The sequence below is a fragment of the Microtus oregoni genome, unplaced genomic scaffold (genome assembly GCF_018167655.1).
Source record: "Microtus oregoni isolate MIOR12 unplaced genomic scaffold, Mior012 000097F_ref0000449, whole genome shotgun sequence".
NCBI classification, from domain to species: Eukaryota; Metazoa; Chordata; class Mammalia; order Rodentia; family Cricetidae; genus Microtus; species Microtus oregoni.
In genome coordinates, this window is record NW_024544710.1 from 3,115,930 (window position 1) to 3,128,661 (window position 12,732).

General features: G+C 38.1%; 1 protein-coding gene across 1 annotated transcript in view; it reads left to right on the top strand.

The window, feature by feature from the left end:
- Positions 1 to 12,732, top strand: part of LOC121442853 (phosphorylase b kinase regulatory subunit alpha, skeletal muscle isoform-like) — a 139,479-nt gene that overhangs the window by 109,363 nt on the left and 17,384 nt on the right. The window contains 8 exon segments of the mRNA XM_041644506.1: positions 1,270 to 1,426; positions 1,718 to 1,797; positions 2,497 to 2,575; positions 2,701 to 2,830; positions 8,786 to 8,887; positions 11,714 to 11,763; positions 11,765 to 11,830; positions 12,281 to 12,319. Of these exon segments, the coding sequence (XP_041500440.1) occupies positions 1,270 to 1,426; positions 1,718 to 1,797; positions 2,497 to 2,575; positions 2,701 to 2,830; positions 8,786 to 8,887; positions 11,714 to 11,763; positions 11,765 to 11,830; positions 12,281 to 12,319 (703 nt within the window).

Genomic DNA, 12,732 nt, shown 5'->3' on the forward strand with positions numbered 1-12,732 from the left:
TGCAGGAGCATTGGTGCCTACCTTTTATGTTCTTAATAGATATGAAAGACTGTATTATTTAAATATATCATAATTTATTTAACAATACTCCTAATAATGATGAACATTTGGGTATTTTCTAGTCATTCACTATAGCAAACAGAGCTTCTGGTGAATTACCTTTTAACTGAAATTGCTTCATATATATGGAAAGAATTTATTCTACAGTTAAACCACAAGAGCAGAAATGGTGGGTCGTATGGTAAGGTAATTTAAGTATTGTAAGAACTGCCAGGCTCTTTGCAGAATTTGCAAATAGCTGTCTAGAGGCATTGCTTCAATCTTCACTCCCACAAGGGACTGTTTAAGTGATAAGCCACATCAATTTGGGGGCTTTTTAAGAGCTAGATATAATAAAATGTTATCTTGATATAATATGCATTTTAATTTTTCTTACTACATGTGAAGTTGACTGCCTTCTTCTATATTTATGGGATACCAGTGTTTATTTTCCTTTGTTGTTGTTTACTTTATCTATTTTAATTTCTTTATTTGTTTTTAGCTGAATTGGCCTATGAATTACAATTATTTTTCCTCTTTTGTAATTTGTCCTGCACTTTGCATACTGTCTTCAGTAAGAACTCTTTACTGTTTTGTATGTATAAAATTACTGAACTCAAGTTTTGTGGCTTCTGCTGATGTTTCATAGCTAGAAAATCCTTTTCCTTCCAGCATTATGAGCTAATTTCCCTTAAGTTTTTTTTATCATTTTAATATTTATGTCTTCACACATTTAGAATTGTAAGATACACTTTCAGGCACTGATCCAACTTTTTCCAGAAAGCTACTTGATGCTTTTAACATCATTTAATATGTAATCTACATTCATCATATACTAAATTCCCAATTTCAGATAACTTTCTATATCTCTAAATTGATTTGTGTAACAGTAATTGTATAATAATCACATATCTGTCTCCTTTCAACACAAACCAATTCTAATGTTCATAAAATACAGTGTGCTTTCAGAACTTAAACCTTTTTCAGTGATGTTGAAGCTTGAGATGTGGGTAAAAGAATGCATTGTGTCAAAGCATAGCTAAATTATAAAATTGGTGTCTTAGACATTTAATTTCAAGATTGGGAGATTGACTCTTATGGTTTTATAAGTGTTTTTAATAAATAGTTTTTTACTAAAAAAAAAAAAAGGCCAAAACAGGCATATCCATTATAACAGTAAAAGAAAATATTTTTCTCATTTTTAATGTACTCCCATTTTTAAAATTCCAGAGGACCTGACTGGGACACTGAATTGTATGAAGAAGGAGGTGCTACTGTCAGGGAGCTTCTTAGCGAACTATATGGCAAAGTTGGTGAAATTCGGCACTGGGGTCTGATCCGATACATCTCTGGGATCTTAAGGAAGAAGGTGGAAGCACTTGATGAGGTACTAATAAGTTCTTGAAATTACTCAAAATCTAAGTGGGGAATACTTTAAAACTCCATGCTGGGAGCATAGCACAAAGGTAGGGTAGTGCTTACTTTTCCTGGAATCCTCGGTTCAAGCCTTTGCACTGCAGAGGGATACCTTGATTTTCCTAATTGTTTTTTAAACAACTGCAACTTCTAATTGTTTTCAATTGCACGTAAAGTTTCTGATACTCAGCTTTTTATTTGTGAATGTTTGGAAATCTGAAAATTTTGGAAAGGGTAAGTAAGCTCTGCTCCCTCTTCATAGGCCTGCACAGACCTTCTCTCATACCAGAAACACCTGACGGTAGGACTTCCTCCAGAACCTCGCGAGAAGACAATCTCTGCGTGAGTGGGGCATGTGGTTGGCTTTTTATAAGGTTTCGCTGAGCCTTTAAGAAATTGGGTGAACTTGCCACAATTCTCTTGTCCTAACTTGTATACACCTTATATATACAGAGCTGCAGAACAGGAAAATGATGGGATACAAGCAAATGAAAAGAGAAAACTTATTGATTTTTCTAAATCCCTTAATTCTACTCATTCTAAAAACACACAAAGCACAGAACATTGGGAGTTGACAACATAAAAGGCAACCACAATCTGAAAAAGAAATAGAAGAAAGTATATGGCTAGAGCATTGGGCTGTTATATGCACCTCTATGCTGCTGAAGAAGGAATCAAAGGTGTGAAGGTTAAAGTTGAAAGGGGAAATGGGCACTCACAAAGCACCCCAAGTGCACGGCTGCAGGAACACCACCATCAGCTTCTTTCTTTGTAGCCATTATGCTTATTTGTCACATGGTAAAGATTAACAGTGAAACACTGGTCTGGAAAGACATCGAGGGGTGAGTTTTAAATGAAAGTTCTGTTAATATGGCAAGAGTGTGCCTCAGAGGCAGGACGTGGGAGTTTTGCTGTGAAAGAACTACACTTGGTGAGCTGTTGTGGCAGGGGTTTGGACTTGCACTGAGGTTTTAATTTTTAAAATATATTTAGGCTAAATGATGGTAGACTTTGGACTTCATTCACTGTTTTCTTCCTTAGACCTCTACCATATGAGGCACTCACTAAGCTAATTGACGAAGACAGTGAAGGAGACATGAGCATTTCAATCCTTACACAGGTGGGCAGCATTAAAAAGCCTAACCTGGCAATTGATGTTTCAGTATTTGTTTTTAATTGACCTGACAACTTGCAAAACAGACATTGTGACACTCTAACTTTTGTTTATATCCATTCTGTACACAGGAAATAATGGTATATCTTGCCATGTACATGAGAACTCAGCCTGGCCTCTTTGCTGAAATGTTCCGACTTCGAATTGGTCTGATCATCCAAGTTATGGCAACAGAACTGGCTCACTCTCTTCGATGCTCAGGTATTTATTTAATTCAGTAACTAATTGTAAGTGGAATTCACTTCTAGGGCAGATCCATGAAGGTTGAAATCAGGACGGGAAGGAAGAACATTTTATTGATCCATTGTTGTTGATTATTTACTCTTTTTATTACTATATTTTTTTGGCAGAGGGCCTGCCACTCAGCTACCAAATAAATCACACTGGCCTTAGCTTGGCTTGTTTCTAGCCAGCTTTTCTAAATTTAAATCATCCCCTCTATCTTTTGCCTCCAGGCTTTTATCTTTCTCTGTTTCTGTGTGCTTTTCTTTACATCTTTCTCTATGTCTTGCTGTGTAGTTAGGTGGCTGGCGCCTGATGTCCTCCTCTCCTTGTTCTAAGTTGCTCCTTCTTCTCCCCTCCCAGATTTCTCCTCCTATTTATTCTCTCTGCCTGCCAGCCCCGCCTGTCCTTTCTGCTGCCTTGATATTGGCCGTTCAGCTCTTTATTAGCCCGTCAGGTGTTTTAGACAGGCAAAGAACCACATCTTCACAGAGTTAAAACAAATACAACATAAAAGAATGCAACACAACTTTGCATCATTAAAACCAATTTCCACAGCATAAACAAATGTAACACATCTTAAAATAATATTTTATAACAATCCATAGCTCAAAAATTGTGTAAGACTGTCTTGTTCTTGTGTTTCTTAGTAACTAAGTGAGCAAAAAGATGGCAACTTCAAAATGCCACTTCTTGTAGACTCTGCATTCCACATTCTTCTTAACCAAGTTCTTTTACCTGATTTCTTCCTGATGCCTCAAGGGCTTTAGAGACTGGTATTCTGTGTTGGGGTCTGATGGAAAGAAGGAAGCTTCTGGACATCAGTGTGAGTCACTGAGTGGTATATCAGAGTATTAATGGTCTGTCAGGATCATGATCAAGTAAGGAAGTATTTTATTAACACTTATCTAACAAATGTAGTAGTACTTTCTCATCAAGATTGCCAGTCTGCATGTAAAGACCCAGAGACTTTTTATTATGAAAGTTTGGCCTTAGCTTAGACTTGTTCCTAACTACCCTTTATAACTTAAATTAACCCGTATTTTTTTTTAATTCTACATTCTTCCACGAGGTTCATTACCTCATTTCCTTACTGTCCATCCTGTTTCCTCTGTGTCTGGCTGGTAGCTCTGCCTTTCATTTTCCCAGAGTCCTCTCTGTCCCTAGAAGTCCTGGCTAACCTCTTCTTAACTAGCTATTGGCCATTCAGCTCTTTATTAAACCAATCAGAAGGCACATCTTCACAGTGTAAACAAATATTCTGAAACATTTCCGGTTTTTTCTAAATAAAAAGGAAAGTTATCTCTAACACAATAAAACTATATACAATAAGAATCAGGTACGAATTACATTCACAACACCGAGTTTATTTGTATCTGGCAAATCCAGAGAAACTACTCTATTATCTATCTTATCTTGGTAAATTCAAAGTCTTGTACCTGATTTACTTCCTTTTATAACTATGGAAAACTGTAACTATAACTATCTAGTCCTCAACCACTGAAAGGATATAATATTACCTGAAAAAACAGGAAGTACAGAGAAAGCAACTTCTAAACCTAAGAAACAACAGAAATACCTAGCTGCTTGGACAGTCAACCCAAGGTTCCTCTGTAACTTTGGGGCATCCATCTTTGGCCTATGGGCCTAGAACATCTGACAGACTTTTCTATGAAGCAGACTATCCTACCTTATCTTGGCAAAGTTCAGCAGTCACCTTCTTTTGCGCCCTGCTTATCCAATTTGGACAGTATACATATCAGCAATCAAGGCAAGGGCAATTTCTTGCCCAGTGGCTATCTTTGCCACAGTAAAAGTAAACTCCACATGAAGGTTCTTCAGTGTCCATCATTCTTTAATGAAGTAGATTGGTGTTGCCAGGAGCAGATATGTCTCATTGTCATGAAAAGCCTTATGTTACCAAAACATTTTTAAATGTCATAATCTGTACATCTTTGAGGTGTTTGAAGACCATCTACCTATTTGAAATATTTCTCTGATTGACCTTGAAAACATACCTAACATGACCATTAACTTGATTGTATAGATGACTAACTACTATCCTGTATATCTTTTATTATCCTAAATAGTTTTTAAGGACTAGAACTTTATGTTACATTTTTTTTTTGGTTTTTTGAGACAGAGTTTCTCTATGTAACATCCCTTGCTGTCCTGGAACTTGCTCTGTAGACCAGGCTGGCCTCAAACTCACAGAGATCTGCCTCTCAAGTCCTGGGATTAAAGGCATGTGTCACCACTGCCTGCTTTTTATGTTACATGTATAAATGAGCTACATAGGTTCAATACATTAAACAAGTGTAGGAACATGAATTTGTATCAACATACAAAACTCCATAGCAATATTTGAGATTAATGTTCCTTCCCCACTTTTTCAAGAAAAAAATCTCTTAATCTAACCTACTTTGTTTAGTTTTTTCCCTGAGCATGACAAGTAACACCTTGCAGAAAAGTCCCCTAAATAATGACACACATCCATAGCCCACCCAACAACCAAAAATCGCACACCCCACCTCTTGAGAATGGGAGTGTCATGTTCTCTAGACTGCTTCCTGTTGTCTGGGGGTGATGGTATCTTTAGGACACCCTGAGAAAATTTGGATAATGGTCAAGTCCTGAAAGAGCTAGCTGTATAATTTTTATTTTGTCTCTGTGTGATGGGAAAGTGTAGATAGAACTTATTTGAAGTCCCAGCTGGAGTAGTCTGTGATGCTGGACCATCTCAGCTAGCAGCTGAGATCTGGTTGTTCTGGATGCAGAACTTTGTAACAGAACTGTAACAGAAGCATTCGGAGAGCCTGAATCACCAGGGCTACTTGTCTTCATTGGTATCTGGTCTTTTTGTTCTGAAAACACACAAACTTTTAAAGGTAACATACATATCTGCATTAATATAAGTATGGAATGTGCGGTGTGTACAAGTCAGCTAAAGATTATTTTTTATTTTATGTGTGAGCAGGTAAAAAAGCATTTGTCAACTTTATAAGTGCATTTGGACTATATAACCAAATTGCTATAGAAATATCTGTCTATATGAAAGTATGGCATGTAATAATGAGTCTTGAGGACTCTGTAGCCAACAAGATATATCATGTCTCATCCAGTCCCAGAGCTGTTCCATGACAAGGGATCAGCATATATGTCATCTGTCCTGTAGTCTTTCCTGGCTTCCTCTGGCATGTCTACAGCCAAGATCCTCAGGAGGTCTCCCACATCAAACCTGATCATTATAATTTTGAAGACGTTTAGGCTTTGCATTTCCTGTGGAAACAAAGCACAACCTCTCCCACAATGCAACACATATCCTAGCTTTCATTATAAAGCCAAGACATCCCTAAAGTATATAGGCTGGTTTAATTTAGCAGTCTCTTTCAGAATCCAGTGTCTCTCAGCAGCAGCCATTCTCTGTTAATTAGCCTTTTAAAAAATCAAAATTATCAAAGCACCATATAAGGTACAAACTCCCTTATTATAATGTTTCCCATTCTTAAGTGGCTAATTTTTAATATTGATTTTTATTGAGCTGTATATTTTTTTCTACTCTCCTCCCTGCCTCTCTTCTGCCCTGAAACCATCTCCAAGGTCCCCATGCTCCCAATTTACTCAGGAGATCTTGTCTTTTTCCACTTCCCATGTAGATTAGATCCATTTATGTCTCTCTTGGGGGTCCTCATTGTTGTCTAGGTTCTCTGGGATTGTGATTTGTAGGATGGTTTCCTTTGCTTTATGTCTAAAAGCCACTTATGAGTGAGTACATATTATATTTGTCTTTCTGGGTGTTGGTTACCTCACTCACAATGCTGTTTTCTAGCTCCATCCATTTGCCTGTAAAATTCAAGCTGTTGTTATTTTTTTCTGCTATGTAGTACTCTATTATGTAAATGTACCATATTTTCCTTATCTATTCTTCAGTCGAGGGGCATTTAGGTTGTTTCCTGGTTCTGGCTATGACAAACAAAGCTGCTATGAACATAGTTGAGCACATGTCCTTGTGACACAATTGAGCATCCTTTGGATGTATACTCACAAGTGGTATTACTGGGTCCTGAGGAAGGTTGTTTCCTAACTTTCTGAGAAATCACCACAATGACATCCAAAGGGGCTGTACCAGCTTGAACTCCCACCAGCAATGCAGGAGTGTTCCCTTTACTTATCTTAGGTTTGTTCCTAACTACTTCTTATAACTTAAATTAAATAATATTTTTAAATCTGTGTTCTTCCACAAGATTACCTCATCTTCTTACTGTTCATCCTGCTTCCTCCATTATCTGGCTGGCGACTCTGCCTTTATTCTTTCCAGAGTCCTGTCACTGGAAGTCCTGCCTAACCTCTTCCTGCCTAGCTATTAGCCATTCAGCTCTTTATTAAAATAATCATGAGGCACCTTGGCAAAGACATATCTTCACAGTGCAAACAAATACTCCACAACAAACAAGACTTGAAAATTATTTATAGATTTGCCAAGATAACAATTTTAGTTAGAAAAATAATTGGGGGCCAAGGAAGTTATACAACAGACTTGTCAAACAGGTTTATCTAACCTTGATAGTGCTACATAACCTTTGCCAATTATTAAGTTCATGCTTGAAGACCATGTAATTGAGTTTAAAAGAAGTGAGATAGTGTTGGTACACACCTTTAATCCCAGCACTCAGGAGGCAGAGGTAGATGGATATCTGTGAGTTCAAGGCTTACCTGGTCTACAGAGCAAGTTCCAGGACCACAGAGAAACCTATCTCAAATAAACAAACAAAAAAACATAAAGAAAGAAAAGAAAAAAAAAACAGAGGAGGGTTGGGTGGTGGTGGCGTATGCCTTTATTCACAACACTTGGGAAATAGAGGCAGGCAGATCTCTTGAGTTTGAGGCCAAAAATTTTATCAATTTCTATTCTTGCAGATTGGTGTCTTCTCTGAATTCCAAACAATCACTGGTTATATTTCTCAGTTAACCTGTATATACAATATTTTGTTGTTTTTATTGTTTCTCTAGTTTACATGTTGTTCTATCCCTCCAAAATTAATAGTCAGCCTCTCAAAGTTAGGTACTATGTATTATACCTGCTTGTACTTACATTGCTTAAAATAATGACCCATATGTAGTATGCTCCTTGTAAATGAATAATGTTGAAGAACACATTCAAGTTATTTTCAGTATTCTTAGTAAATTCACCAACTCACCTCTGTTCTCTTTTAACCATATACACTGAGAAATTTTCAGTTTAACTGTGTGTGCATATACATTCATTGCTTTTCTCTGAATGTCTTCCATTCCTCTTGATAGCCTTCATTCTTCTCACCCTCATATAAAAACTGTATGGCGTTTCCCAGAAATGTTGTAATATGATGAAGAAGAAATTAGTGGGCAACCTAATCTAAAATCTAGGTAGTCAGTTCTTAAATAATTAAAATGTGGTGCTGTATGAATAGCCAATTTATGTTGTTAGAAATTTATTCTGTAACTGCATCTTCTAAAGTGAGTGACTTAGAAATCCTATTAAAGGAAATAGAGGGTCTAATCCCCATCTAAGAGGAGAGGAAAGGGCACATCCAAGTGAGAGACCAAGTGTGGTCACATGTGCCTGCAATTCTATCACGTTATAGACTGAGGCAGGAGGATGACAAGTTTAATACTAGCCTCAGTTGGGCCAGGCAGTGGTGGAGCACACCTTTATTCCCAGCACTTAGGAGACGGAGGCAGGAAGATCTCTGTGAGTTCAAGGTCACCTGGTCTAGAAAGTGAGTTCCAGGACAGCTAGGATATACAGAGAACTATGACATACAGAGAAACTATGTCTTGAGGAAAAAAAAATTACCCTAGGTTGCATATTGAGATCCTGTTTCAAGGAGAGAATGGGAAGTAAGGAGGATATGGTGGGCAAACTAGAATTCCTCTGCATGCATTTCTGTTCATTAGCTGAAGAAGCCACAGAGGGCCTGATGAATCTGAGTCCTTCTGCCATGAAGAACCTCCTGCACCACATCCTCAGTGGCAAAGAGTTTGGAGTGGAACGAAGTGGTAAGACCCAAGCGCTGAATTTACACTTCAGGGTACTTCATTTTAATTTTCCATTTTAGGATGTTTTCCTTCTAACAGAGGGTATCTTGGCTCCCAAATAAATAAAACTTAAATGGATAAAACATTTAAAAGCAAAGCTATCTTTTGGAACAAGATTTGCAAACTAAAAGACAAATTCAATTTAAGAAAAGATTTTGGACTGGGGAAATGGCTCAATGGGTAAAGTGCTTGCCACACACACTTGATGATCTGAGTTTGGATCTATCACTTCTCCAAAAGCTGGGCTCAGTAGCTTGTGTCTGTAATCCTAGCTCACCCTTATCCTAGTCTGCCTATAGCAGTGTGGTAAACACCATGACCAAAAGCAACTTGCAGAAGAATACGTTTATTTGGCTTCCATGCACTTCAGGAACTGAAGTGGAGGCCATGGAGGAATGATACTCACTGACTTGCTCCTCATGGCTCACTTAGTCAGTTCTTTATACCACCTTTCCACAATATCCTGGGCCTTCTTACATCACTAATCAGGAAAATGCCCAATAGACAGGCTGTTGAAAGCATTATTTCAATTGAGGTTCCCTCCTCTCAGATGACTCCAGTTTCTGTTAAATTAACAAAACAAAGCTAACCAGGGGAGATGGGAGGCAGAGACAGGAGAATCTCAGAAGCTTGTGGCCAGCTAGCCTGGCATATGTATCATTGAATAGGAGAGGCTCTGTCTGAAACAAGGTTGAAGTCAGGGTCCAACACTTAAGGTTCTACTCTGCCCTCCACATGCACACCATGAGCAACATGTTTGCGCGCTCTCTCTCTCTCTCTCTCTCTCTCTCTCTCTCTCTCTCTCACACACACACACACACACAGAAACATACCATACACACACACACACACACACTTTTTACAAAAGATTTGGAAATACAAGCATATGTGTAACTTCTTTTTCCTTAAATGATATGACAACTAAGTAAACTAATAGCTGTCATGTTTCATTAAAATTTTTATTTGCGCTTGCTTATTTATTGTCTGTCTGTGTGTATTGGGGGAGGGGTGCCACAGCACATGTATGGAGGCCAGAGGACAACTTGCAGGAGTCGGTTCTCTCCTTCCACCATGTATGTCCCACGAATTGAACTCAGGTCATCAGACTTTGTAGCGAGTGCTTGCACCTGCTGGGCCATCCCTCGTGTTTCTTTTTAACTATGTATTAAATTACCTTTCATTATCGTAAGTCAGGAAGACAACTAAAAATCCATTCTTAATCTTTTTTATATTCAAATTGGCAGTAATTCAGTAAAACTGATAATGTACGTGTATGTTTGCAGTCGCAACATATCCACTATATCCTTTCAACCTTAAATTCTAATATCTCTAAGAGTCTTTTACAAGCTAATCTTCATATGCACTTTTTACATTTTTATTAACAGGTTTTAATTTTATATATCACTGAGGGTACAAGCTTTGCTTTAGTACATGCTGTAGGTACTAAATCAAAACCAGTGTGTACTTTGGGTTTTTGAAGCATTATTCTTTTAAAGAAGGATAACAAGAACCTAACAAAGTTTTTTTTTTTAAAAAAAAGGATTATCATTTTTGGTTGTGAGCCTAGCCTTTAACGGCTGAGCCATAAACCGGGCGGTGGTGGTGCACGCCTTTAATCCCAGCACTCAGGAGGCAGAGGCAGCCGGATCTCTGTGAGTCGAGACCAGCCTGGTCTATAGAGCTAGTTCCAGGACAGGCTCCAAAGCCACAGAGAAACCCTGTCTCAAAAAACCAAAAACAAAAAAAAAAGGATTATCATCTCCTATATTTAATCATTAATGTTGAGTTATTTTTTCAAGACAGGATGGCCAGACTTCAGCATGTTTTGTTTTTGAAGTCTGTTGTGTCCTTGCATGGCTACCAGGGACATATCTGACTGGGGTGATGAGGTAGTGAAGAAAAGACAAATATGTACAGACACACAGACACAGAAAAGCCGAAAGCAGTGGATTGGACTCTGACGGAGAAACCACAGCATCCCCAAAGCTCATTATATTTACTATATACAGTTGAATCGAGAGGTGTGGTTATTGCATACAACTGAACAAGGAGGCGGGTCTAGCTAAATCTCCATAGGAACAGTCTTAAGGCTGTAAACATCTGGGAAAAAAAAAACTAAGGTGGACATTTTCTGCAAACACTATCGATAGTCACATTCAGATCACCAAGGAGGACTTTTCTGTCCCTCTAAACCTCACCTGGGGAATGCTTTAACACTTCACACCCATGGGGCTAAGGTATTGAAATACTTGCCATGCCAGTGTCAACAGCACACGTTCACTTAGGAGTTCCTCCACTCGCCACAAAAGTTAGAAAGTATAGGAGCTGAAGAGACAGCACAGTGGCTACAAGTACTTACTGCTCATCTAGAGGATCCAAGTTCAGTTCCCAACACTTGTGTACAGCAGCTCACAGCTGCCTTTAACTCCAGCCACGGAATCCAACTCCCTCTTCTGCACATATGTGGCATACATTTATGTATATACATGCATGTGCATGCGTGCACACACACAAATACAACACACAAATAAGAATAATGAAAATAAAATTTTTAAGTTAGAAAATAATATTCCTCAGGCAGGAAGTATTTCTAAAATGCAGACTCTGAATTAGTAGGCCAGATATGGGACCTGTGGTGCTAATGGTACTGGTCCAAGAACTACACTGAAACAGCAAGGTTGCACTAGGATTTTTTAGGTTAAAAACAAAAGAAAGATGCACATATAAGTCTTTTTAACATGGCAGAGAAAATTAGACAGGTTCTTTTTTATCTCTCATTCTGTACAGTTCGTCCCATTGATTCAAATGTGAGTCCTGCTATTTCCATCCATGAGATTCGGTGCTGTTGGAGCAACAAAAACAGAACGAACTGGAATCATGCAGTTAAAAAGTGAGATAAAGCAGGTAATATATAACCTGAAAAAATATTGATGTAATCATAATTAATAATATTCTTAGCTGGGTGTGATGGTGCATGCCTATAACCCCACATGCAGGGCATAGAAGTTGGAGGAGCAAGAGGTCAAGGTGCGACAGCCTCAGCTAGAAAGCAAGATGGAGGCCTGTCCAGAATCCTGGAGAGGCTGTCCAAAAACAAAATCAAAACCAAAACATTATTTTAGAATCAAACTTTGTTAGAATAATTTATTTAGTTTCATATCCTCGGTGTAACTTGAACCATTTATTTTTCAGGTGGAATTTTGTAGACTGTCTGTCTCTACTGAGAGTCAGGTGAAACGACAAGAGATCTTTGAACATTAACTGACCTTTACTTACCTTTTTAGAATCAGACATTGTTGCACTAATTTATTTAGTTTCATATCCTCGGTGTAACTTGAACCATTTAATTTTCAGGTGGAATTTCGTAAACTGTCTGTCTCTACTGAGAGTCAGGTGAAACGACAAAGACTTTTTAAACATATTTCAAGCAGCCTTCAATTCCATATAGCATGCATGATTATGAGCTTTCCACAAGTAATAACAAGCCATGGAATCTCCCTCATAGCTACTATTTCTAGATAGCTTTCCCCTTTTTCTGGATCAAATGACTTAATTTTTGGAGGAATTGTCGCTGGCAACAGATAACAAGAAACCCTGGGTTCCCTTATTACAAGTAATGTGTAATTTATAATGTATTTTCTTTATAAAAGTGATAGACTTCCTGCTTTTAAGAATAGCTAGTTGGAGAAATAGATCAGCAATTAGGAGCACTGGTTGCTCTTGCAGAGAACCTGGTTTTCTTTCTTAGCACCCACATACTGGCTCGCAACAGTCTGTAACTCCAGTTCCAGGAGTTTTGGTGCTGT